Source organism: Mauremys mutica, chromosome 20, assembly GCF_020497125.1.
Source record: "Mauremys mutica isolate MM-2020 ecotype Southern chromosome 20, ASM2049712v1, whole genome shotgun sequence".
Classification (NCBI taxonomy): domain Eukaryota; kingdom Metazoa; phylum Chordata; order Testudines; family Geoemydidae; genus Mauremys; species Mauremys mutica.
Window position 1 is genome coordinate 24,431,707 of NC_059091.1, and position 26,324 is coordinate 24,458,030.

The 26,324-nt window shown below is 66.7% G+C and overlaps 2 protein-coding genes across 5 annotated transcripts in view; both read left to right on the forward strand.

The window, feature by feature from the left end:
- LOC123353689 (potassium channel subfamily T member 2-like) overlaps nt 1-7,528 on the forward strand; it is a 46,592-nt gene extending 39,064 nt beyond the window's left edge. For 2 of the 4 annotated variants that reach the window (XM_044995010.1, XM_044995013.1), the window contains exons 27-30: nt 2,158-2,286; nt 5,199-5,487; nt 6,192-6,276; nt 6,560-7,527. In XM_044995010.1, the coding sequence (XP_044850945.1) occupies nt 2,158-2,286; nt 5,199-5,487; nt 6,192-6,276; nt 6,560-6,665 (609 nt within the window). In that variant the 3' untranslated portion in view covers nt 6,666-7,527. Of the gene's footprint in view, nt 1-2,157; nt 2,287-5,198; nt 5,488-6,191; nt 6,277-6,559 lie in introns of all 4 variants that reach the window. The other 2 variants (XM_044995011.1, XM_044995012.1) reach the window with 2 other exon arrangements.
- Nucleotides 7,529-11,349: 3,821 nt separating this feature from the next.
- Nucleotides 11,350-22,570, forward strand: LOC123353690 (beta-1,3-galactosyltransferase 2-like). Its single transcript, XM_044995014.1, has 2 exons — nt 11,350-11,417; nt 21,017-22,570. Exon 2 carries the CDS (start codon nt 21,081-21,083, stop codon nt 22,170-22,172), a length of 1,092 nt encoding a protein of 363 aa, XP_044850949.1. The 5' UTR covers nt 11,350-11,417; nt 21,017-21,080; the 3' UTR covers nt 22,173-22,570.
- The last annotated feature ends 3,754 nt before the right edge of the window (nt 22,571-26,324 follow it).

The following is a 26,324-nucleotide window of genomic DNA, read 5'->3' on the forward strand; positions in this document are numbered from 1 at the left end:
TATTGGAACTGGAAAAGGTGCAGATAAGGGCAACAGAAATGATGAGGGGGATGGAATATGAGGAGCAATTAATAAGACTGGGACTTTTCAGCTTGGAAAAGAGACGACTAACGGGAGATAGAGATCTACAAAATCCTGACTGGTTTGGAAAAATTGAATAAAGAAGTGTTACTTACTCCTTCCCTTAAAACACAAGAACTAGGGGTCACCCAGTGGAATTAACAGGCAGCAGATTTAAAACAAAAGGAAGTGTTTCTTTAATGCACAGTCAACCTGTGGAACTCCTCGCCAGAGGATGTTGTGAAGGCCAAGAGTATATCAGCGTTCAGAAAAGAACTAGATACGTTCACAGAGGCCAGGGGTCCATCAATGGCTATTAGCCAGGCTGGGCAGGGATGGTGTCTCTAGCCTCTGTTTGCCAGAAGCTGGGAATGGGCGGCAGGGGATGGGTCACTTGCTGATTCCCTGTTCCGTTCATTCCCTCCGGGGCACCTGGCACTGGCCACCGTCGGCTGACAGGACACTGGGCTGGCTGGACCTTTGCTCTGACCCAGGTCGTTCTGATGTTCTTATGTAGAACCCAGGTGTATCTCCCCCCAGCTGTAACCCGCTCGACCCCCCTCCCCTCCCCGAGCTGAGATGGAACCCAGGAGTCCTGACAGGGGCTCCCTCTCCGCAGTTAGTAACAAAGTGAGAACAGACCTTACAGTTTTAAACCTCACCAGCGTCCCTTAAGTGACTTGCCACAGGATGTCAGAACGTGTTTGCATTAGGGCCGAGCGGGTCTAATAGTTACTGAATTTTCTTTCTTTTCTATAGGAATTAGAGCCAGGGCTCCTGTCAGCTAATTGCTAAGTTCTCAGCCCTAAGTAGCCCCCGGCCTGGCCTCACGGTTAAAGCTGCCCCACCAAATCCCCCACCCCTGCTTGGTCCCCACACGCAGCCCTCTGTCCGTCGGTCCCCACACACGCCCCCCGTCCCCCCCTTTCCCTTCTGTTCTCTGTGTGGGTCTCGCTCCTCGTCCCCCTGCAGGGGCCGCTGGGGGGGGGGCAGCAGTCTCTGCTGCGCTGGGGGAGGGGATGGCAGGCTCGGGGGGCAGGGGAACGTCCCCTCCCCCGCAGGGCCGCCCAGAGGATACCGGGGGCCCGGGGTCTTCGGCGGCGGGGGCCCTTCCGTTCCGGGACCCGCCGCCAAAGTGCCCCGAAGACCCGCGGCGGGAGCCCCCCGCCGCCGAATTACCGCCGAAGCGGGACCCGCCACCCGGTCTTCGGCAGTAATTCGGTGGCGGGGGGGGGGTCCCCGCCCCCGGGCATAGGGGCCCATGGGCGGCGGGGCCCGGGACAGAAGGGCCCCCCCCCGCCGAAGACCGGGCGGCGCGTCGGCGGCGGGTCCCGCTTCCCCCCCCCCCCCCCCGGCCGGGCCCCGGCCGCCGCTACTCCCCCCCCCCCCCCGGCCTGGCCCCGGCCGCCCGTTCTTCTCCCCCCCCCCCCGGCCTGGCCCCGGCCGCCGCTTCTCCCCCCCCCCGGGCCTGGCCCCGGCTGCCGCTCCTCCCCCCCCCCCCCGGCCTGGCCCCGGCCGCCCTTTCTTCTCCCCCCCCCCCCCGGCCTGGCCCCGGCCGCCGCTTCTCCCCCCCCCCGGCCTGGCCCCGGCCGCCCTTTCTTCTCCCCCCCCCCCCCCGGCCTGGCCCCGGCCGCCGCTTCTCCCCCCCCTCCGGCCTGGCCCCGGCCGCCGCTTCTCCCACCCCCCGCCTGGCCCCGGCCCTGGCCTCGACCTCTTACCGAGCGCGTCGCCGGCGGGGCCTGAGCTCCGTCCCGCTCAGAGCTGCGTGGTGAGGGGGCGGGGCTGTGAGCTCCACGCCGAGCGGAGGCAGCTGCCCCGCCCCCTCCCCACGGCGCTCTGAGCGGGGCGGGGCTCAGGCCCCGTTGGAGCTCCCAGCCCCGCCCCCTCACCACGCGGATCGGGGCGGGGCTCAGGGGCTTGGCCGGAGTCTCGGCGCTTGATGCGCTGAGGCTCCAGGAGAGGGGCGGAGGCGGGAGCCTCCGCTCTTCTCTTGGGGGCCCCTGCGGAGCCCGGGGCCCGGGGCAAATTGCCCCCTTTGCCCCCCCCTCTGGGCGGCCCTGCTCCCCCGCAGGGTGACCCCATCTCTCTCCCCCGCAGCTGAAGGTGACCGAGGACGACCTGTGGATCCGCTCGTACGGGCGCCTCTACCAGAAGCTCTGCTCCAGCACGGGAGACATCCCGATCGGCATCTACCGCACCGAGAGCCACCGGTTCTCCACCGCCGAGGTGCGGGCCGGGCAGCCGGGGCCTTCCCCCGGGGGCGGGGCTGGGTCCCCGTTCAGCCCCCCGGGGAGCAGGGCTCGGCCCATCCACCCCCACCCAGAGCAGGGCTGGGCCCCCATCCCCCACCAGGGAACAGGGCTCGGCCCATCCACCCCCCACCCCCACCCCAGAGCAGGGCTGGGCCCCCATCCCCCACCCCCGGGAACAGGGCTCGGCCCATCCACCCCCACCCCCACCCAGAGCAGGGCTGGGCCCCCATCCCCCCCCAGGGAGCAGGGCTCGGCCCATCCACCCCCACCCCCACCCAGAGCAGGGCTGGGCCCCCATCCCCCCCCAGGGAGCAGGGCTCAGCCCATCCACCCCCCACCCCCACCCAGAGCAGGGCTGGGCCCCCATCCCCCACCAGGGAACAGGGCTCAGCCCATCCACCCCCCACCCCCACCCCAGAGCAGGGCTGGGCCCCCATCCCCCCCCAGGGAGCAGGGCTCAGCCCATCCACCCCCACCCCCACCCAGAGCAGGGCTGGACCCCATCCCCCACCAGGGAACAGGGCTCGGCCCATCCTCGCCCACCCCCCCCCAGAGCAGGGCTGGGCCCCCATCCCCCACCAGGGAACAGGGCTCGGCCCATCCACCCCCCACCCCCCCCCCAGAGCAGGGCTGGGCCCCCATCCCCCCCCAGGGAGCAGGGCTCGGCCCATCCACCCCCACCCCCACCCAGAGCAGGGCTGGGCCCCCATCCCCCCCCAGGGAGCAGGGCTCAGCCCATAAACCCCCCCCCCCCCCCCCAGAGCAGGGCTGGGCCCCCATCCCCCCCCAGGGAGCAGGGCTCGGCCCATCCACCCCCACCTCCACCCAGAGCAGGGCTGGGCCCCCATCCCCCACCAGGGAGCAGGGCTCAGCCCATCCACCCCCCACCCCCACCCAGAGCAGGGCTGGGCCCCCATCCCCCACCAGGGAACAGGGCTCAGCCCATCCATCCACCCCCCACCCCCACCCCAGAGCAGGGCTGGGCCCCCATCCCCCCCCAGGGAGCAGGGCTCGGCCCATCCACCCCCACCTCCACCCAGAGCAGGGCTGGGCCCCCATCCCCCACCCCCGGGAACAGGGCTCGGCCCATCCACCCCCCACCCCCACCCCAGAGCAGGGCTGGGCCCCCATACCCCACCCCCGGGAGCAGGGCTCGGCCCATCCACCCCCACCCCCACCCAGAGCAGGGCTGGGCCCCCATCCCCCACCCCCGGGAACAGGGCTCGGCCCATCCACCCCCACCCCCACCCAGAGCAGGGCTGGGCCCCCATCCCCCCCCAGGGAGCAGGGCTCGGCCCATCCACCCCCACCCCCACCCAGAGCAGGGCTGGGCCCCCATCCCCCCCCAGGGAACAGGGCTCGGCCCATCCACCCCCCACCCCCACCCCAGAGCAGGGCTGGGCCCCCATCCCCCCCCAGGGAGCAGGGCTGGGTCCCCATTCAGCCCCCCAGGGAGCAGGGCTCGGCCCATCCACCCCCCACCCCCACCCCAGAGCAGGGCTGGGCCCCCATCTCCCCCCGCCCCGGGATCAGGGTTGGGCCCCCATCCCCCCCGGGAACAGGGCTCAGCCCATCCACCCCCCCACCCCCACCCCTCCCCGGAGCAGGGCTGGGTCCCTGTTCAGCCCTGCAGGGAGCAGGGCTCTGCCCATCCACCCCCCACCTGGAGCGGGGCTGGGCCCCCATCCCCCCCCCCCGGAACAGGGCTCGGCACCCCCACGCCCACCCCCCAGCCCAGAGCAGGGCTGGGCCCCTGTTCAGCCCCCCAGGGAGCAGGGCTCGGCCCATCCACCCCCACCCCAGAGCAGGGCTGGGCCCCCATCTCCCCCCCCCGCCGGGAGCAGGGCTGGGTCCCCATTCAGCCCCCCAGGGAGCAGGGCTCAGCCCATCCCACCCCCCACCCCCCACCCAGAGCAGGGCTGGGCCCCCCTCCCCCGACCACCACCCCAGGGATCAGGGCTCGGCCCATCCACCCCCACCTCCACCCAGAGCAGGGCTGGGCCCCCATCCCCCCCAGGGAGCAGGGCTCGGCCCATCCACCCCCACCCCGGAGCAGGGCTGGCCCCCCCCCCCCCCCCGGGTGCAGGGTTGGGCCCCCATCCCCCCCGGGAGCAGGGCTCGGCCCATCCACCCCCCACCTGGAGCGGGGCTGGACCCCCATCCCCCCCCCCCCAGGAACAGGGCTCGGCACCCCCACCCCCCAGCCCAGAGCAGGGCTGGGCCCCTGTTCAGCCCCCCAGGGAGCAGGGCTCGGCCCATCCACCCCCACCCCAGAGCAGGGCTGGGCCCCCATCTCCCCTCCCCCCGGGAGCAGGGCTGGGTCCCCCCCCATTCAGCCCCCCAGGGAACAGGGCTCAGCCCATCCACCCCCCCACCCCCACCCCTCCCCGGAGCAGGGCTGGGCCCCTGTTCAGCCCCCCAGGGAGCAGGGCTCTGCCCATCCACCCCCACCCCAGAGCAGGGATGGGCCCCCATCTCCCCCCCCGCCGGGAGCAGGGCTGGGTCCCCATTCAGCGCCCCAGGGAACAGGGCTCGGCCCATCCACCCCCCTCCGGGAGCAGAGCTGGGCCCCAATCCCCCCCTGGGAACAGGGCTCGGCCCATCCACCCCCCCGCCCCCCTCCCAGAGCAGGGCTGGGTCCCCGTTCAGCCCCCCAGGGAGCAGGGCTCGCCCCCTCTCCATCCCCCCCCGGAAGCAGGGCTGCCGCCCCCCATCCACCCCTAGTTCACGCTCACGCCCCCCCTTCAGGAGCGGGACCCTCCCCTCCAGTGTGTTCAGGGGCCAAGGGCTGGTCTCCAGGGCGGGGTGTGGGGTGCAGGGGCAGATGCCACCCCCTGCCCCGCCTCCAGCGCCGCGGCCCCCCCGCGCTAACCCCCGCCCCCCCAGCCGCAGGGCGCCGTCAGCGTGGAGGACTACGAGGACACGCGGGAGCCGCGCGACGCCCTGATCTGCCGCCTGGGGCCCCGCGACTCCACGTGCAGCGACCAGGCCGAGCAGCCGCTGCTGCGGCGCAAGAGCATGCAGTGGGCTCGGCGGCTGAGCCGCAAGGGCGGGCGCCACCCCGAGCGCATCAGCCAGCAGCGCCTGACGCTGTACCGCCGCTCCGAGCGCCAGGAGCTCGGCGCCCTCGTCAAAACCCGCATGAAACACCTGGGGCTCTCGGCCGCCGGATACAGTACGGGGGGGGCATCCCAGGCGGGCTGGGCTGGGGGCTGAGCTGGGACGGGGTCCCGGGCTGGGCCCAGGGGATGGGCTGGGAGCCCTGGGGGCTGAGCTGGAAGATGGGGGTCTGGGCAGGCTGGGCCCAGGAGCTGAGCTGGGAGGGGCATCCCAGGTGAGCTAGGGGGCTGGGCAGGTTGGGCCCCTGGGTCTGAGCTGGGAGCGGGGAGGGATCCCTCGGGCTGGGCCCAAGAGGCTGAGCTGGAGGGGGGGGGTCCCGGGGGGGCCGGGCCTGGGGGGCTGAGCTGGGAGGGTCCCGGGCGGGCCGGGCCCAGGGGCTGAGCTGGAAGATGGGGGTCCGGGGGGGCCGGGCCCGGGGGGCTGAGCTGGAAGATGGGGGTCCGGGCGGGCCGGGCCCAGGAGCTGAGCTGGGAGGGTCCCGGGGGGGCCGGGCCTGGGGGGCTGAGCTGGGAGGGTCCCGGGCGGGCCGGGCCCAGGGGCTGAGCTGGGAGGGTCCTGGGGGGGCCGGGCCCGGGGGGCTGAGCTGGGAGGGTCCCGGGGGGGCCAGGCCCGGGGGGCTGAGCTGGAAGATGGGGGTCTGGGCAGGCCGGGCCCAGGGGGTCTGAGCGGCAGTCGGGGGTGGTCCTAGGCCAGCTGACTCCGCCCAGGGATGGGATGGGGGCCGGGCAGGGGTCTCACCATCTCCCCCCCGCATTGCAGTGGACGTGCTGGATCACGGCAACACGCTGTCCTACATCCTGCTCAACCCCTCGCCCGACACGCGGCTGGAAATCAACGACGTGGTGTGAGTCCAGGGGCCGGGGGCACGGCCAGCGGGGGAGGGGCTGCTCTCTGGGGGGGCACCCGCCCCCCCTGCCCCCCCATACCCTTCCCCCTCGATCCCTGGGCCAAATCCACGCTGGGCTTCTCCCCCCTCGCAGCCCCCAGCCCCCCCTGGGGAGGGAGCACCCCCCACCCCTGGGCCAGAGAGGGGAGGTGCCGGGGCAGAGCCAGCCTGCTGCTGTGGGGGCAGGGCAATGAACTGCCTGGCCCCCGGCCCCCCCAACGTCTCCTTTGTCCCCCCACAGGTATCTCATCCGGCCCGACCCCCTGAGCCTGGTCTCCGCCAGCAGCCCCAGCCGGAAAGCCAGCGTCAGCCGCTCCGAGGACCTCAAGGACAGCACCCCGCTGTGACCCCAGCCAGGAGACACGTGCCAACACTGTGACCCCGTCCCCCCTGCTCGGCACTGGACTCTGCCAGCCCCCCCGCCAGGCTTGAGCCTGCCGCCACCGGGCCTGATCCTGGCCCCAGTCTCTACGGCTCCGGAGCCCGGAGAAGACTTGGGGCCGTGCCCGTTCCGGGTCCAGGGCTTTCCCCCTGGCCCTGGAAAGAGCAGCCCTGACCCAGCGGGCAGCCCTGACCCAGCGGGCACTGCGCGTATTTCTGCCCCTCCTGGGCACCCCATGGGACGGGACAGTCAGCCAGGCCTGTCCCGCTGGGCCGTGCCCACTGCCCCATGCTTCCTGGAGCCCTGGCTGGCTGGCTGAGATGGCCCCGCGCCCTGCCCCATGCTTTCCAGCCCCAGAGACAGGAATCCAGCCCCCCAGGCAGCTCCCCGTCCCCACGCTGGGACCAGGTTGGGACCAGGGAGCTGAGCTCGGGCACCCCTCCTGTTTAAGGATCGAGGCCGGGCATGCTGGGAAATGCAGTGCGCCCCCCCCCAGCCACTGGTGGAATGTAGAGCCCCCCCCCCCACCCCCGGCTAAGGGACTTCTTAATGCCAGAGATTCCTCCGGCTCTGGTCTCACTGTGAACATGGGCTCTTAGTTGTACAGATACAATAAAACTCAAGAGGATCTCTAGCTGCCTGGGAGACGCTCCATCAATGTGTGTGTGTGGGGGGGGGGGCCTGCCTCTCCCCACGTGTTCGTGAATCTTGCCATATTTCCTGGGATCCCCACATAAATCTCCAGCTCCCGGAGTTCTGTGATCACAGGAGACGTTTGGCTTTTGTTTAACCAACAGTGAGCGAAGCTGCGCAGCCGTCCGGTGACAGCCGCGCCGGGCTCGGACAGCAGACGCAGCACGCGGAGAGCTGAGCCGCCGGGCCGGGTTGTTTAAACGCTTGTGATTTTTAATCTCGTCTCGTGATTTTTCGCTCCGTCGGCTGCCGGCCAGCCTGGGGTGCTGGAAATCTGTGGTTACGTGAACAGGAGCACGTGGGTCTAAGCGCCGCTCCCGACTTGTGTCACCTTCGCGGGACTTTAACCCTTCGGCTCGTGAGCGGGTGGAGGGGGCGCGATTTGCTGCCTGGTTCTTTCAGCTTATGGCGCTGGTGTGTGTGTGGCGGGGGGGTGCAGCTCGGTTTGGGCTCCGCCCCGGGCCAGGCCCCCCCTGCTGCCCTCAGCATCACAGGGCACTGGTTCCTGGGGCACCGCAGGCCCGGCGGCTCTCTTCCGGGGCCCGTTTACCCCTCCCCGTGCCCCTGGGGCGGGGGGGAGCTTGGAGCCGGACGTGCCCAGCTCGCAGGGACAAGTTTGGTTCACGCACTCCCAGTTTGGGACAGGTCCCTCGACCCCCCGTGGGGTCCTGACCACTGGCCCCCCTCACACTGCTCTGCGTAGCCCCCCCCCCAGTGGAGCTGGAGGGCCGGCCCCAGGCCTGGTGGGTGGGGAAGGCTGCTGTCCCCGTGGCCAGGCTGGCGCTGCCCTGGCCTCCGGGTGCAGGCGAGACAGGCCCCCCCCGGGTGGGACGGGCAGCAGGTGGGGCCTGGGCCAGTCACTGCTCTGGCTTGGAGCAGGGCTGGGGGGTTGGTTCCTGCCTGGCTTGGTCTCGGCCCCGGGCCAGACTGGGCTCCGCACCCCGGAGCAGCCGCGAGGCCTGAACCCCGCAGAGACCCCTGCCTCCAGCAAGAGCCCTGCGGGCCCCACACCCCGGGCGAGGGCCTCATCACGCCCCTCCCAGGCACAGCCAGCCCCGGCGGGGAGAGGCCTCGGCACCCACCCTGCCGGGGGCAGCTGGGCTGGGCAGGGGTGGCTGCGGGTACGAGAGAACCGTGGGGCCAGGCTGGAACCCAGGAGCTGCAACTCCTGAGCACGAGCCCACTGCCCGGGCTAGGGGGCGCCGAGGAGGGGGAGCGGGGTGGGGGCTCAGCGGGATGGGGGCGCCGGGCTGCGGGGAGGGGGTGGGGGCTCGGTGGGGGGGGCGCTGGGCTGCAGGGAGTGAGGTGGGGGCCAGAGGTGGGGCGCTCTGCTGCGGAGAAAGGGGCAGGGACCTGGTGGGGGGCGGTGCTGGGCTGGGGGGAGCGGAGTGGGGCAGGGGCTTGGCGGGGGGGTGCCGGGCTGTGGGGAGCGGGGTGGGGGCTCAGTGGGGGGGCACCGGGCTGCAGGGAGTGAGGTGGGGGGCCAAGGGTGGGGTGCTGGGGAGCGGAGTGGGGCAGGGGCTTGGCAGGGCGGTGCCGGGCTGCGGGGAGTGGAGTGGGGCAGGGGCTTGGCAGGGGGGCGCCAGGCTGCAGGGAGCAGGGTGGGGACCAGGAGTGGGGTGCTAAGCTTTGGAGAGCGGGGCAGGGACCTGGTGGGGGGCGCTGGTCTATGGGGCGGGGGGCGCCGGGCTGCGGGGAGCGGGGATGGGGGCTCAGCGGGGGGGGGGCGCCGGGCTGCAGGGAGTGGGGTGGGGGCCAGGGGTGGGGTGCTGGGGAGCGGAGTGGGGCAGGGGCTTGGCAGGGGGGTGCCGGGCTGTGGGGAGCGGGGCAGGGGCTTGGCGGGGGGGTACTGGGCTGCGGGAAGCGGGGCGGGGTCTCAGTGGGGGGGGTACCGGGCTGCAGGGAGTGGGGTGGGGGCCAGGGGTGGGGCGCTATGCTTTGGAGAGCGGGGCAGGGACCTGGGGGGGGCGCTGGGCTGGGGGGAGCGGAGTGGGGTAGGGGCTTGGCGGCGGGGTGCCGGGCTGTGGGGAGCGGGGTGGGGGCTCAGCGGGGGGGCGCCAGGCTGCGGGGAGTGGGGTGGGGGCCAGGGGTGGGGGTGCCGGGCTGCGGTGAGCCGGGTGGAATTCAGCAGCGGGACGCTTGCTCCGGCATCCTGACCATACACAAGAAGGGAGTTTTGAGTCGTCACACAAATAATCTTGGGCCTTTGCCGACAGCTGCCCAAGCCAGGAAGCGGGTGAGCCCTCTCGGCCTGTAATTGGCAGGTGTTGTTCACATCCCGCAGTGCCCTGGCCTCTGCCCAAGAATGGCTGCAGCCCACAGCCAGCAGTGCCCCCCGCCCGGCCCCGGCAGAGGTGGCTGCATCTCAGCCCCAGGTGAGCGATCCCTGTACAAACTTGCTCCAAATCCACCCCAGAGGTGGCTGCATCTCTCCCCATGTGGAGAGGATTCCCTGTATAAACTCCACCCCAGAGGTGGCTGCATCTCTCCCCATGTGGCGAGGATTCCTTGTATAAACTCCACCCCAGAGGTGGCTGCATCTTAGTGGTGGGGCGACCCCTGTGCAGGTTGCTCTGTGGCCATTACACCCCGGGGTGGGTGGAGTGAGTTGCTTGTGGGGTTAGGTCCCTGAGGGCCACGGGCTGCGTTTGGCTGAGAGCCTGGCGCCGAGCTGGTGTCCCCACCCCCGTGCTGGGTGTGGGAGCGTTTGCCACCCCACAAGGGGCTGGCGCATCCTGCTGCCTGGGGGTGTAATCCGGTGCCAGGGCCTACGGCGCACAGGGAGGGGCCATGCTGCAGGCGTCACTATTAACGGCTGGGCTTGTGGCAGGTTCCCCTGCTGGAGCAGAGATGGGTCGAAAGGGTGGAGATGCTGGACAATGAGATAGTGATGCCTGGTGGTTAGAGCAGGGGTAGGTAGGATCCAGGACTCCTGGGTTCTCTCCCTGGTCTGGGAGGGGAGCCAGGTTTATGGCTTAGAGCAGAGGGAGGCTGGGAGCCAGGACTCCTGGGTTCTCTTCTCAGCTCTGGGAGGGGGTGGGGGCCAGTGGGTCAGAGCAGGGGGGGGCTGGTGCCAGGACTCCTGGGTTCTATCCCTGTCTCTGGGAGCAAGTGTCCAGGAACTGCTACCTCCAGGTCCATATTGTAGTCCCGGGCCTGGGGTGGGGCTGGGGGAGTCAGATTCCAGACTGAAAGGAGCAAGGGGCAGCCTGCCGGGCTCACATACCCAGCGCTGAAATGCAGCTGCCTCTGAGGTGGAGCCCAGCTCCCGCGTCGCTGTCCCTGACCTAGCCAGGGCCACGCCCTCCACCTGAGGCTCCAGTGCTAATCTCCCCGGGGAAGACCCTCTCCCGGCTCCCCGACCTCCGACACTGCGGCCCTGGCCGGAGCCGGTGACGGCCCAGGGAGCGGTGAGCAGCTCCGGGGGCCGCGCTGGGCAATCCAAGGGGGTCCGACAAGGATCAGGCCCAGGGCTGGTGGGGGGAGGGGGAAGGATCAGGCCCAGGGCTGGTGGGGGGAGGGGGAAGGATCAGGCTCAGTGGGGGGGAGGATTAGGCCCCAGAGCTGCAAGGGGGGGCGGCCCAGAGACCGACAGGTGCTTGATCCTCAGCCCTGATCACCAACCCCCAGCGCCTGGCCAGGACCGGGAGCGGGGAGGTTCCCTGGGGCAGACAAGGCCCAGACCCCACACCCGAGAGGGGCCCAGATCCTGGTACCCGGGGCCAGGTGGCAGCAGGGCCTTGACGTCAGGGAAAGCGGCTGGCCCAGCCCACCCTGTCGCAGCACAGGTGAGTGCCCAGCCCAGCCAGCCACCCCCATCCCCTGCCCCCAAGCAGCGGGCAGCAGGGACCTGCCCCGGCAAGGGAGGGAAGCAGGAAGTTTGCGGGGCGGGCGCTGTCGTCAGCCGCCTTGTGCAACCCTCCCCCCGCGCCCAGAGCGCGTGGAATAAAGTGTGCCGGGAGGGGCCCGGGACAGGAGAGAGACGCGAGCAGGGCTCAGACGGGCGGCACCGCACGGGCCACAGGTGAGCGGGAGACGCTGGGAGGACGGGGAAGGAAAGCGGTGGGGGGGGGAGCGAAATGGCTAGAACGCCTGGCCCGAGAAAAGGAAACGGGCCACGGCTGAACGGGAGAGCGAGGAGAAGGGAGCGGTGTGACAGGCAGGAGGAACAATTGGAAAGCGGGTTAGAAGGACCAGTCAGATAGGCGGCTGGAGAGAGAGCGACAGGGAGCTAAGGGAAGACGCCAGGAGAACCCGCTGGGCAGGTGTCGGCACCTTCCAGACGTGCTGGGCCGAGTCGTCATTTATTCACCCTGACGGACGGGTCCGCGTGCCGGTCACACGCTGGAACGTTTTTAGAAGGGCTCTGGCTAGTCGTCTATAATATAGAACTAAACTCGTGTTGTACGTAAAGTAAATAAGGTTTTTAAAATGTTTAAGAAGCTTAATTTAAAATTCAGTTAAAATGCGGAGCCCCCCGGAGCGGTGGCCAGGCCCCGGCAGGGTGAGTGCCCCTGAAAGCAGCTCACGTGCCGCCTTCGGCACCCGGGCCATGGGTGGCCTCCCCCTGGGCTAGCGAGTGAGGAGAAGGCTTGTACCAGACCTTAGCAGCAGCTCGCTCTCTCTCGCGCGCGCTCTCGCGCTCTCACGGTAAAGGGGAAGGAAGACAAGCCGCACCATCCTGCGCCGGAGGAATTGCTCGGCCCAGCCAGCGCGGTGGAAACCCCCCATCACGCCTGGGCTCTTGGGCTCGGTTCATGCTCCCTGTGTGCTGTGCTGGCTGGTTTAACCCCGTCCCTGCCACGCTGCCGGTCGCCCCACAAGCACCGGGTGGGTCAGGGCCTTGTTGCTGGAGGGGAGGGAGGGGGAATCTAACCAAGAGGCCCATGCGGCTCCCCCCAAGGTGAGGCGCCCGGGATCTGCAATTCTGAATGGGAGAGTCCCTGCTGTGGGGGGTTTGCAGAGACCAGGCAAGGGCTGGGGGGTCTCATGGGAGGGGCTGGGGGCAGGACTCCCCCGTGGGGTTAGAGCAGCTCCCCAGGCAGGCTGGGCTCGCTGAGGGCTGGGCTGAATCGCGGACTGGCTGCTTTTCCGTACTGCTTGTGATTCCTTCCCTGCAAAGGGCTCTCGGCCCCGGCCAGCTTCAAGCAGGACTTTGAAAGGGGCTTAGGATTGCGTCTGTTACAGTAGTCGCCCGCTGAAATCAGGGCCCCGTCGTGCCGGGCGCTGCCCAGACACAGCGCGAGAGACAATCCCGGCCCCAAAGATCTAACAGTCTAACTGCACTGGGGTGGGGGGAAACCGAGGCACGGAGCGTGGCAGTGACTCGACACAGGGAGCCAGGGGCAGGAACTGAACTCTGGTCTCCTGAGCCCCAGCCCAGCCCTTCTACCCCCACAGCCCCAGCTGTGACATTTGTGACATGACTCTGTGCATCAGCCTCAACGGGGCTTGCACGGAAAATTGGAAAATCCTGTTGCCAAGGCTGAAGCCTGGCTGGGAGTTTAGCTGCCGGCCACCTTCCTGCTTCCCCGCTGGCCGAGCGGGATCTGACTCATGGGCGTAACGCTCGGGGTGACCAGATAACAAGGGTGCAAAATCGGGACACTTTTTCGGCGGGGGGGGGTGTGTGTCAGGAATAGATGCGTATAGAAGCCAAAGCCCCTCATGCTGGATGGTCCCAATCACAGCGGGACGGCCGGTCACCCTAGTGACGCTGCACTCGCCTGTCAGGGCTTCCAGGATCGGGCCCGCTCTCGCTCCCGCTCCCTGGGGCTGGGTTTGATGGGGCTGAATGTAACTGACCACACCCCCCCCCCCCGGTCCTAGCAGGGCTTTAACTAGCCCCCGACCCTTCCGGGGCACGATTCCCCAGCTAGCCGGGAGAAGCCGGGGCCCCAAAGGGACGATTGAGTCCCTGGCTCCCCCCCTCCTGCTGGGGGCGCAGCGGGACCCCGCCCCTTCCCACGGGTGCTGGGGAAATCACATTTTCCGGTGAGTCGTCGGCCGAAATGTGCTCTAACCGGCTTGCCCCAGCCCTGCGCTCTCGGTGCCACGCCCTTTCGCTCACCTCAGAGCACCTGGCTCCAGCTTCCACTGTCACCTTTGCGCCGTCCTCCCTCCCTCCCTCCCAGAGTCGGTGAGGGGGCAGAGGGGAGCAGTGTTTAGATTGCTGGCCTGGCCCCGGGTTCGAGTCCCTGTTGGACTGTGGGTGAGCCACGGAGCTGCTGTGGGGGAATAGCCCACCCCCACGGGATGCCCAGAGACCAGAGTGGGAGCCTGGTAAGTACCTGCCATTAGCGACTCTACGGTACAGAGCCTGCCACGGGTGCTTTCCATCCATGGAGTTCAAAGCACTTCACGGAGGCAGGACCATCCCTTTTACAGAGGGGGAAACTGAGGCATGGAGCAGGGGAGGAATTGGCACAAGGTAATAAAAACCCTGACTGTGCTCTGACCACTAAACCCCACTCCCCTCCCAGAGCTAGGGATAGAACCCAGGAGTCCTGGCTCCCAGCCCCCCCTGCTCTAACCTCTGGACCCCATTCAGCTCCCAGAACGGGGGGGGGGGGGGTAGCCCGCTGCTCTCAGCTGTCTGCCATAGCTGCTTTCCTGTCGGGTGACCAGATGTCCTGATTTTACAGGGACGGTCCCGATTTTTGGGTCTTTTTCTTATATCGGCTCCTATTACCCCCCACCCCCATCCCGATTTTTCACACTTGCTGTCTGGTCCCCCTGCCTTCCTGGCAGTAACACAAATGTGGACTCCTAAACCCTGACCCTCTGCTGCTAATGGTTCCCCTTGTGACCAGATCTCCCCCGGCCCTGCAATCCTGCAGTCCTGCCCCCGCTTCCCAGCCGGGAAGGGAAGAGGGCGAGGCTTTAGAAAACAGCTGTGCGCTGGGCACTCCCAGAGCCCTAGAAAGATTTTTACTGCTCTGGCTCCTGGGTGTGAAAAGCTGCTTAGCAGCCAACGCCCCAGGGCAATCAGCAGGGCCTGTTACCAGCAGTGGCCCCTGATCGCACGGGGAACGCCTGGCAGCGCAGCACCGTTAGCCTGGGTTTATAGCTGCAGAAGTGACACACCAAGGACACGCTTGGCCCAGGACTAGAACCAGCGTCTTGCCGGGGCTCTGGGACAGGGCGGGGGCCGTCTCTGGCCACGGGTCTGTGCAAGGCAACCGGGGCCTTGATCAGAGCCTGGGCCTCGCGCTGCCCTCAGGGGCCGTCTCTCCGCAGTCCCCTCGCTGCCCTTTAGCACCAGCTGCCCAGCCGAGCGCCAGGGCCACCGCCCAGCGGTGCTGCCCCCTGCTCCTGCATAGCGCAGGCCTGACAAGCTCCCCCGGAGAGCCCCGTGTCCAGCCCAGGGCTTGGGGTGGGGCTAGAGCGAAGTTGAAGTCAAAGTACAGAGCCTGAGTGAGGGAGAAAAGACCCCGGGCCTGGCCCCGGCTAATCCCCCTTCCCGATGAAAACCCCCTTAGTCCAGTCCCAATGGGTGGTGCCCAGCAGCCGGCGCTGGGCTGGGGCATTAATTGAGCTGGAACGAATGGACCCTAGGAGCCAGCGGTGCTAACACGACCCTGGAACTGGCCACCATGAACCCGAGGGGTGGGGGGGTGGGAGCCGGAGCCTGCTCAGCGCCGCGGCAAACCTGCCAGCAAAGAGCCTTGGAGCCTTTATTAAAGCTACCGAAAGCGGGGGGCTGGGGAGGGTTTCATTTGCCCGGCCCTGGGCCCCCAGCGGGGCAGCGGGGTCACGCCCTGCGCTTTGACGCTTTGGGGTGGTGGTAAAGCCGGTGATAACTGGCCTGGTGGGGGGGCAGCGACAGGCTGAGCGGGGCTGCGGTTCGTAGACGACAAAACCAAACACAGGCCGGGGGGAAGAACAAACAGGAACCAAGTTGACTTTTCCTTGTCAGCTTGTTCCTGGATAAACACAGGCCTGGCGCACGGGCTGGGCAGCCGCTCCGAGGCCTGGCAAACACAGCCCTGCGTCAGGGTGCCAAGGGTGGTGCTTCCTCCGGCTCATTGTGGCCGCGGGCTCACTGCGGGGTTGCAAAAATCTTTATCAAACCAGCCCCGGTGTTGCAAAAAGCTTTATCAAAGGCACCAGGCGCCGCTGGGCAGGAGCTAGGAGGTGTGGCAGGAAAGGGCACCCGAGGGGCGTGGGACGGGCTCGTATGCCGGGGGTGGTTGGGATCCCGCCTAGAGGTGATGGCCTCTGGGTCGCCCGCTCAGGCCAGCTCTTGGGCTCGGGACAACGAAGGTCCAATGGTGAGGCCGCCCAGCTGGGCCGGGAGCAGGCCAGCCCGTCCTCCCGTGGCCTCATTTCCAGCCCCCAAGTCTGGCCCATTGAGGTCTGGCCCCGTGGAGGCCTCGTTTCCCAGGCCTGGTTTTCACACAGTGCCTGAGTTACCGCAGGAGGCCTTTGGCTGGCGCCCGGTGGCACCGTTTCCCGTCGGCGACGGCGTTCGTTGTTCTAGGTCAACGTGACGCTTCAGGGACTTTCAGTCCCTTTCCCGCAGTGGCGCTCAGGATAGGAAGTTAAATCTGCAGCCCCAGTTAGCCTGACGGAGCTGCCCCGGCCTCACCTGCTAGGTCAGACTTTTCCTCTCAACTGTGAGCAACCAGGGGCGGCTCTAGGTTTTTGGCCGCCCCAAGCAGTCATGCCCGGGAGGCGCCCCTGAGCCGCGGGAGCAGCGGACCTCCCGCGGGCATGACTGCAGAGGGTCCACTGGTCGCGCGGCTCGGCTGGACCTCCCGCAGCTGCGGCCGGTTCGCAGGTCCGGCGGCTCCGGTTGAGCTGCCGCAGGCATGCCTGCGGGAGGTCCACTGGAGCCGCCGGCCGAGCGTCCCCTCCGCAGTCATGCCTGCGGCAGGTCCGCTGCTCCCGGGGCTCCGGTGGACCTCCCGCAGGCATGACTGCGGCAGGTCCGCCGGCCCAGCCTGCCACCCCCCCGGGAAAGGGCCGCCCCAGGCAGGTGCTTGCCCCGCTGGGCTCTGGAGCCGGCCCTGTGAGCAACTCACTCTTAATCCTCTCCTGGATAAACCAGCGTCAGCCGCGCCGAGGCCCCGCAGAGGAAGGTGCCAGTGTTGGCCCTTAGTGTCAGTAGCTCCTCTCCCTTCCGGGGATCTGAGTTCCTCTCGCTGCAACACGCACCCGGCATTGCAGACGAGGTCTGGCCAGGGCCTTGTATAACAGAACCACTGGAAATACCTCGCCTGCCATCCTGGCTGAGTGGCCGGCGCGCACGGTTCCTAGCTGCGTCCTGTCCCCCGCCTCCAACAGTGGCCAACGCCTGATACGTGAGAGGAACGGCAGCGAGGGGACGAGCCTGGCATGGCTTCGGCCCACTGTGCCGACCTGCAAGGAGGGAGGGGAAGAAAGGGGCAGTTGGTCCCTCCAGCCCTGCCCCAGTCCCTCCCTTGCTCCGCCAGGAAGCATGAGCTGCGATTGCCCTTATGTCGGTCTGTGTAATTGCACTCGAAGGCCATAAAACTCACCCAGGCTCTGAGAGAGTCTCCAAGCTCAGGGGGGCTGCTGGGAGCTTCTCTCTGTAAAGTGGGAATGGCCCCTCCCTGCCTGACAAGGGTAAATACGCTAACCACTGCCAGGGGCGCAGAGGCTGCGGCCCCAGGGGTTGGACAGTCTGATGATGAAAGGTTAATTAGCCAGCCAGACGCTGGGAATGGGCGATGGGGGATGGATCACTTGGTGATCCGCCATTCCCTCTGGGGCACCTGGCACTGGCCACTGTCGGCAGACAGGACACTGGGCTGGATGGGCCTTTGGTCTGACCCAGTCTGGCCGTTCCTATGTTCGTAAATAGAAATAGAATCCGCCACTGAGCATGAAACCAAACAACGCCGCCGCCGAATCAGCAAGGCAGCAGCCAAAGTAGATCAGAATCCAATCGTCTAATTAGTACCACGTGCAGGTCCTGAAAAGGAATCCACGGTGGTGCACGTCCCTGGGGGCAGATAAACCCAGCTACAGAATGTTACTGAGCGGGTTGGACGGTTTCATTCCGAAACCACATTCGGGGGTCGTGTCTAAGCTATAGCATCAAGGCCGCTCGGCGTGCGTCCCCCAGCAGGAGGACACGGGACATGCACTTCGGCAGGCTCTTATCGGCCCAACAAGACGCCTTTACAAGCAGATGGTTCGTTTTCGACCTGTGTCACTGTGAAACTCTTTGGAAAGTTGCATTGTGTAGGGGGGGAGTTCAAGGCTCCATTTCAGATCCAGATCACTTCCACTGACACCCGGTGTGTGGTCTCCTCTGTGCTAGTGTCAGCGTTTCAGGCCAGAAGGAACCATTAGCTCCTCCGGTCTGAGCACCAGATACAGGCGACGGGGCCCTGATCTCAGTGGGGGTCTGGGCAGCGCCCGGTGCGACGGGGCCCTGAGCTCGGCTGGGGTCTGGGCAGCGCCTGGCACGACGGGGCCCTGATCTTGGCTGGGGTCTGGGCAGCGCCCAGAGCGACGGGGCCCTGATTTTGATTGCGGCCTTTCAGTGCTACCATCCTAGTGACATAATAACGCTAATAATTTCCAGGGTGGAGGTTGAGCGCTGTAACCTCATGTCCACAGCACAAGCCTCTCTGGGTTGTGCTAAAGCAGCAGCTCCGTTAGCGCGCGGCAGTAGTGGGCTGTTATCCTGTATGCAGAGCGGCCACTAGAGGGGAAATCTCTCTGTCCATCCCCCCATCAGCTGAGTAGTGGAGTCAAATCTGCAGTGCCTTGATCCTCACACCCCCAGCCCCTGTGGGGGGCAGCGCATCACACACAGGTGGAAACTGAGTCATGGCATCACTCAGGAACGCCACGGCAGAGCAGGGCCTTGCCGCTGGGCTCCCGAGTGCTAAGCTAGAGCCCCAGCCACAGGCCCGTCCTTTTTCTGCCCACACAGCATTTTACACCCATTGCACACCGGGGCCTTGCCGGGGCCAGGTTCACGGGGCTGCGAACCGCTGGGCGGCAGCTCCCGACTCTGGCAATTCCCCTTGTCACCAGCTCTTACGGCCCGTTGGCTCTGGAACAGCACGGCTGCCAAAGGCATCAATCGCCCGTGGAGGAAATACCACAGGGCCCCAGGAATGCTGCCCAGCAGCCGGCGGGGAGGCCCCAGTGGGAGAGGCAGAGACTCTTCCTTGTTTGCCGTTCCCTACCCTGCGAAGATCTCGCCTTCCAGGGTGTGGTGGGCAGGCTGGCCAGTTGCCACCCAGTGCCATGGGCTGCCAGCCAGCCAGACACAGCGACGGGACGGGCCTTCACCCTGCTCACCTAGTGAGTGAACCCAGGAGTCCTGGCTCCCAGCCCCTCCTGCTCTAACCACTAGACCCCACTCCCCTCCCAGAACCGGGGAGAGAACCCAGGAGTCCTGGCTCCCAGCCCCTCCCGCTCTAACCACTAGACCCCACTCCCCTCCCAGAGCCGGGGAGAGAACCCAGGAGTCCTGGCTCCCAGCCCCTCCCGCTTTAACCACTAGACCCCACTCCCCTCCCAGAGCCAGGACAGAACCCAGGCAGCCTGGAGCCCAGCTCCCAACATCCCCTCCCCTCCCCACTGCCTTGATCCCGAACAACTCTGGGGAGGCAGAAGATTAAATACATCAGCCAACAGGTTCAGCCGCAGAGCAGCAGGCAAGCGCTGCCCACTCCGCACCACACCAAGCTGTTTACACTTGGCCGAGGTGTCCCGGTGCTAAGCTCTGCACCAGACCCCCCCACCCCCACCCCCACCCCCACCCCCGTGTTTGCTCTGGGCACAGGCCCAGACGCTGCTGGACTCTGTTTCCGGCTCAGCAGGCCAAGGGGTGCCCCTGCCCGTCCCGGATCTCCCGCAATCTGAGAATCAACGTTCCAGGATGCTGGGGCCGGCAGGAGGCAGCGGGGTGGGTGCGGGTGACTCATGGAGCTGCCGCAGGAGGAGGCTGGCTGCAAAGCGCTGCCTGTCTGGGGCACGTGGGGCTGGACGCTTTGGTCTCACACTATCCCGCCTTGGTCCCTCCCAGCACCTGCGTCCCAGAGACCAGGAGCCCCCTGCCCCACTGGGGGTTTTCCAGCCCCTGGTGCGTGTGGAGTGCGAGGTGGTGCTGGTCACTGAGAGAGAGACAGGAACTGCTGCTCACCAGCCACTGAGCTGCAGCTGCCTCTGCGGTGGAGCAGCCCGTGTGTGCACCAGCCGGACGGCAACACTGCACACCAGTTTGGGGGGGGCGCTGGGGGGCATAACGGCTGGGCAGTGTCTCCTGCTGCAGTTGCGAGGGGGCTTTAGGAAGGGCAATGGAATGAGGCAGGTGCAGCCAGGGCAGCAGCGTAAGGGCCAGAGGACCTTGTTTGTCATGGCTCACCCACTCTGCCAATTCAGAGGGGAGAGCGCCCCCTACTGAGCCCCCACCCCACTCCCTGCAGCACAGCGCCCCCTAGTGCCAGACTGGGGCATTGGGGGCAGCACCGACTGCCAGGGGAGAGCGCCCCCTGCTGAGCCCCCTGGTCCCTGCAGCACAGCGCCCCCTAGTGCCAGGCTGGGGCATTGGGGGCAGCACCGACTGCCAGGGGAGAGCACCCCCTGCTGAGTCCCCTGGTCCCTGCAGCACAGCGCCCCCTAGTGCCAGGCTGGGGCATTGGGGGCAGCCCCGACTGCCAGGGGAGAGCGCCCCCTCTGAGCCCCCTGGTCCCTGCAGCACAGCGCCCCCTAGTGCCAGGCTGGGGCATTGGGGGCAGCCCCGACTGCCAGGGGAGAGCGCCCCCTGCTGAGCCCCCTGGTCCCTGCAGCACAGCACCCCCTAGTGCCAGGCTGGGGCATTGGGGGCAGCCCCGACTGCCAGGGGAGAGCGCCCCCTGCTGAGCCCCCTGGTCCCTGCAGCACAGCGCCCCCTAGTGCCAGGCTGGGGCATTGGGGACAGCCCCGACTGCCAGGGGAGAGCGCCCCCTGCTGAGCCCCCTGGTCCCTGCAGCACAGCGCCCCCTAGTGCCAGACTGGGGCATTGGGGGCAGCCCCGACTGCCAGGGGAGAGCGCCCCCTGCTGAGCCCCTTGGTCCCTGCAGCACAGCGCCCCCTAGTGCCAGGCTGGGGCATTGGGGACAGCCCCGACTGCCAGGGGAGAGCGCCCCCTGCTGAGCCCCCTGGTCCCTGCAGCACAGCACCCCCTAGTGCCAGGCTGGGGCATTGGGGGCAGCACCGACTGCCAGGGGAGAGCGCCCCCTGCTGAGCCCCTTGGTCCCTGCAGCACAGCGCCCCCTAGTGCCAGGCTGGGGCATTGGGGACAGCCCCGACTGCCAGGGGAGAGCGCCCCCTGCTGAGCCCCCTGGTCCCTGCAGCACAGCGCCCCCTAGTGCCAGGCTGGGGCATTGGGGGCAGCCCCGACTGCCAGGGGAGAGCGCCCCCTGCTGAGCCCCCTGGTCCCTGCAGCACAGTGCCCCCTAGTGCCAGGCTGGGGCATTGGCGGCAGCTGACTGAGTGGCACGCCCCCCTACCCCTGCAGCACACGGTGATCTCCCATCCACTAGCAGCCCCAGCCCCCCGGGAGCTGGGGTCACTGCCCCAGGGGGCCGGGCTTGCTCCCCGTGGCTCGTGGCCGCTCGCGCTCTAACGCAGACGGGGCCTCCCTCTCTCTAGGGCTGCGCTGTAACGAAGCCGGAGAGAGCCGCGACGCTGTCCCGTCCCTGAGATCTCTGCCAGCATGAGGCCCGGCTTCCCGCGCAAGCTGCTCTTCGCCTGCTTCTCCTGCCTCTCCCTGCTGGTTCTCATCGTCCACCAGGACTCCCCCAGCACCCTGCCGTGGGAGCTCTTGTATGCACCCCGGGGTGAGCCTGTCTCTGCGGAGCAGCTCCACGGCAGCCCCATCTTCCAGTGGCGAGGCGCCGAGGAGGAGCGAGCTGGGGACTCCATGCCTGTGCCCGTGCCCAGCCGCCCGCCAGCGGCCACCAGGCACCCGCTGCAGGTCGTCTACCCCTACAGCTACCGCTTCCTCCTGAACGAGCCGGACAAGTGCCGGGAGCGGGCGCCCTTCCTGGTGCTGCTGGTGGTGACGGAGCCCAAGGACATCGTGGTGAGGAACGTCATCCGCCAGACCTGGGGCAACGAGAGCGCCGTGCCCGGGGTCTCCATGGTGCGGCTCTTCCTGGCCGGGGTCCACCCGCGCTACGGCTCCCCGCTGCAGCGGCTGCTGGAGGAGGAGAGCGCCCTGCACCGTGACATCATCCAGCAGGACTTCCTGGACACCTACAACAACCTGACCCTGAAGACGCTGCTGGGCATGGAGTGGGTGAGCCGGCACTGCCCCAATGCCAGCTACGTGATGAAGGCCGACAGCGACGTCTTCCTCAACGTGGGCTTCCTCGCCCGGGAGCTGCTGCAGCCCCAGCTGCCGCCCAAGAAGGACTTCATGACGGGCTACATCTACAGGAACACGGGGCCGCTGCGGAGCAAGGCGTACAAGTGGTACGTGCCCCGGGCGGTGTACCCCAACGACACCTACCCCCCGTACTGCGGCGGCCCCGGCTACGTGCTCTCCGGAGACCTCGCCAAGAAGGTGTATGGGGTGGCCCAGACCCTCCGGGTCATCAACATGGAGGACGTGTTCATGGGGCTCTGTTTGCACAAGCTGGGCGTCAGCGTGACCGACAGCCCCTGGGGCCTCTTCAACATCGCCAGGCTGGAGTACGAGAAGTGCCGGTTCTCCAAGGTGGTGCTGGTGCATCACTTCGGGCCCACGGACCTGCTGAGGGTCTGGCCGGACTTCCAGGGCGGGAACAAGACCTGCCCCAGCTAGCGGGATGGGGGAGGAGCTGGGACGTGTGCAGGAACGCACAGGCGGGGACGCAGGCGTGGGCATGGAGCCTTGCCCGGACTGACACCCCAGTGGGTACACACACCTGCCGCGGTGTACGCCCCCAATGTACACACAGCCCACCGTGTACACCGCCACTAACACACGCATGCCACTAGGTACACCCCCCAATACACACACACGCTAGTGTATACACCCCCAATGTACACATACACACACGCATGCCATTGTGTACACCCTCACTACATACACACACACACGCCAGTGTATACACCCCCAATGTACACCCCCCCACTGTGTACACCTCCACTACACACACGCATGCCACTAGGTACACCCCCCAATACACACACACGCCAGTGTATACACCCCCAATGTACACACACACGCATGCCATTGTGTACACCCCCACTACATACAGATACACACCAGTATATACACCCCCAATGTACACCCACCCCCCACTGTGTACACCCCCACTACACACACGCATGCCACTAGGTACACCCCCCAATACACGCACACGCCAGTGTATACACATACACACGTGCATGCCATTGTGTACACCCCCACTACATACACACACACACGCCAGTGTATACACCCCCAATGTACAAACACACACACACACACCGCTGTGTACACCCCCAACGTACACACATGCACCTAGCGCACTGTGTACACCCCCACTACATACACACACGCATGCCACTAGGTACACCCCCCCAATACACACACACGCCAGTGTATATGCCCCCCAATGCGCGTGTGCGCGCACACACACACACACACACACGCATGCCACTGTGTACACCCCCAATACACACACACACACACGCCAGGGTATACACCCTCATGTACACACACATGCCCAATGTATATACACACCCCACAGCTCTACCCCTCACTCACCAACCGTACAACTGACACACAGACACCACCCTCCCTGCCTGCCATCCACCCCCACCCCCACCCAGCCAGCCTAACCTCAGACAGCACCGACACCTGCCAGAAACTCAGGCTCCTGGGCAACTGCTCAGGCCTCGTTGGCTGCATAATCTCAGGGCTCTCAGCTGGACCTCAGCGAACAGCCCCCCCATGCTGGCCCCCCCAGCACTGCACACAGGGGCTGACACATGGACTTATCCTGAAATGTCGCTTTGCCTTTGCCAGAGAGCAAACAGCCCCCACCCTGCGGCTGCCCGGCGACGCCGACACAGGGCTCCCATGCCCAGGCCCTGGCTTTAGCACCGGGCTCGGTATTAAATTATAGATCTCTCTATTTGTAATAAACGGGCTGGCTACGGGCCAGCCAGACTGAGTCCTCCAGCCCTTCAGTTCTCTTCCTTGCTAATTCCCCCTGCTCCTGGCTGGTTCCTTCGGAAATCAGGGTTAAAACGGTTCCCTGCCCCCCCAGGCTGTTAGGGCTTCTAAAGCCTTCGGTGGCGGGGCCTGAACACCCCCAGATGGGTGGGGGAATCCGGCCCTTCCTGTGCTGCGCAGAACCCAGAAGGGGACCAGGGCTCCAGCCCGGATGAGTCGCTGGGCACCGCAGGCGGCTGACGTAGCCACTTGCGCCAGGGAGGAGCAGCTGCCCCCAACCCCAGGAGCTGGGAAGGTGTGAGGGACCAACTGCAGCAGGGGGGCTGGAGGGAATCGGGGAGCTGGGGGGATTCTTCGCTACAAAGCCAGATGCTGCAACCAACAGTCCCGGCAACAGAAAAATAAGGCCTGGCATGCTGCCACCTGCTGGTGACCTTCCACACTTGCAGGCCTGGGCGTTACGCTGGTCCGGGCAGAAACGCTCCCATGACTGGGCCGAGTCCACCCACTGACCGAATGGCCCCCGCAGGCTCTGGTCTGGGCTACCAGAGACTTGGGCGCAGAGCCGAGAAAGTGCTTAGCCCCGAGAGCCGTTAGTGACCCCTTCGGCTCCAGGGGCTGAGCTGGGACCGGCGCTGCGACGTACACGGGTGAATTCCCTGAGCCCCCAGCGCTCTGCCACCCTCCTATGGGCTAGACAGGCCTGGCCGAGACAAACACTGAGACGTTGCACCTCACCCGCATCCGTTTAATTGGGCTGGAGCCAGAGCTGGGCCCGAGGTACCGAGAGCCCTGCAGCAATCCCCTGTGTGCCTAGGTCCGAGTCGGGTGTGTGTAAGGGGGCGTCTGGTGACAATTCAGTACCTGACAGGCACCAGCGAGCAGCATCTGTCCCATCCTGGTCCCTGCCTGCAGCCAGGGCTGACACGCATGTCCCGGTGAGCTAGCGAACTGCCAGCCCCCCAGTATGGGACAGGAGCTTCTCTGGGCGTGTGCGGGTAGGAGGGAGCCCGGAGCCGTTCCAGGACATAGGGCTCCAGCCAGCGGGAAACCTGGGCCGAGGGAGGGGAGCTGCTCTCCTAAAAGAAAAACAAGCCCCCAATTCCCCCCTGGGATGAATCCAGCCCAAGTGCCTGAGACTCGCTGACCTGCAGCCAACATCTCGGCCCTGGGAGCCGCTCCCTAGCTTGGCACCGCAGCCTGGCTGCTGCTCCAGCGGGGTGGGTAACCCCTCTGCCCAAAGGCACTGCCCTCAGCGCCCCGCGCCCCCTTCCCAGTGCTTCCCCCCCACCCCTCTGCCCAAAGGCACTGCCCTCAGCGCCCCGCACCCCCCTTCCCAGTGCTCCCCCCCCACCCCGCTGGCCAAAGCTGTTTGCAGACCTGAGAGGATTCATCCTCCCCACCCCCACCCCCAGGACAGCACCAACACCTTCGCTTCTCCTCCACACCCCACTCCCCCCAAACATCAGGGCTGGTTAAATCAGAACATCCTGGCACTTTCTCTGTTGCTAGGCAACTCCTCTTCCCTTCTCCCCTGTGCCAGCTGGTTGCCATAGCATCCTCCCCACCCCATCCCCCTTCCCTATGGAGACCAGTGGCGTCACCTCGACAACTTGCTACCCTCGAGCGCACAGGGACAAAGACTGGGTGGCGCATGCTGGGTCCTGGGTCCCATCCCCCCCCCCCCAACTCCCCGCTACTCGGAACTGGGAGATGGGGCAGCGATAAAGGAAGTGGCTAATGGGAAAATATTCTGCATCTGCAAAATCACCCTGACCCAGCTGGAGGGGGCCCCGGCTACAGGCCAGCTCCGGGAACTCCCTTGAGTGCCACTTCCAGTCCCATGCATGACAGCCGCACGCAGACACGGTCCGGGCTCCCCCCAGTGCAGGGTAAGGGCAGGTGCAAATCGGGCTGGAGGGCGGGTTGCAGTAAGAACTCAAGTTTCACAAGGGTCGTGCTCCGCTCTCAGGTCCGCCCCCTGCTTTTCATTCCAGCCTCAGTTCAGAGCCTTTGATTTTCAGGTAGATCCTAGACTCAGAGATTTGAAGGCCAGGAGGGACCATGCTAGATGTAACCTGACGTGCTTCCAAGAGCTGCACCCTGTGATCCCAGCAGCCACCGTCTCGTGGCTGAGAAAGCAGCTTCCATTCCCCTTTTCAAGTCCCCACCCACCCCTTGCTAAGCTGACTGAGGTTAACAACCACCTCTCCCACTCTGGCCCCGCATGCGCCATGCCAGCGAGGAAGAGGAAAAACCCTAACGAGATGCAGGTCTAGGACTGAGGACTTGCACACTTCAGCAGCTGTCTCAACCGCCTCCCTAGCCCCCGACTCGTCACAAACAGCTCAAATCCCTGGTGGAGACAGGTGGCCGCTGCGCTTCAAATCCTCCTCAGGCCCCGGTTACGACGCTTTTGTCTACAAGCACGATGAAAACGGTGGCCAGCGCTGGGCTGAACTTTGTTCCCTAAGGCGCCCGGTCTCTCAGCCGAGATGCTGCATGAGATTAAAACAAAGCAAACTGCCCAGGCCAAAAGTCAACTCGTGGTTACTGCCGTGCCGTGCGCCAGCCAAGAGCCGATTCCATTGGGTGGTGGGGCCTGGGGAGGCAAGCGAACGCAGCGCTGCCCCCACTCCGCACCTTCCGACAGTCACTGACAGGACGCTGGTGCTCTGCCCATGGACCAATTGTCTGATTGTCCAACTTGTGGAACTCCTTACCTGAGGAGGTTGTGAAGGCTAGGACTATAACAATGTTTAAAAGGGGACTGGATAAATTCATGGTGGCTAAGTCCATAAATGGCTATTA

Excerpts from the sequence above, each read along its gene's own strand:
- LOC123353690 (XM_044995014.1), top strand. The coding sequence starts at position 21,081 with ATGAGGCCCGGCTTCCCGCGCAAGCTGCTCTTCGCCTGCTTCTCCTGC.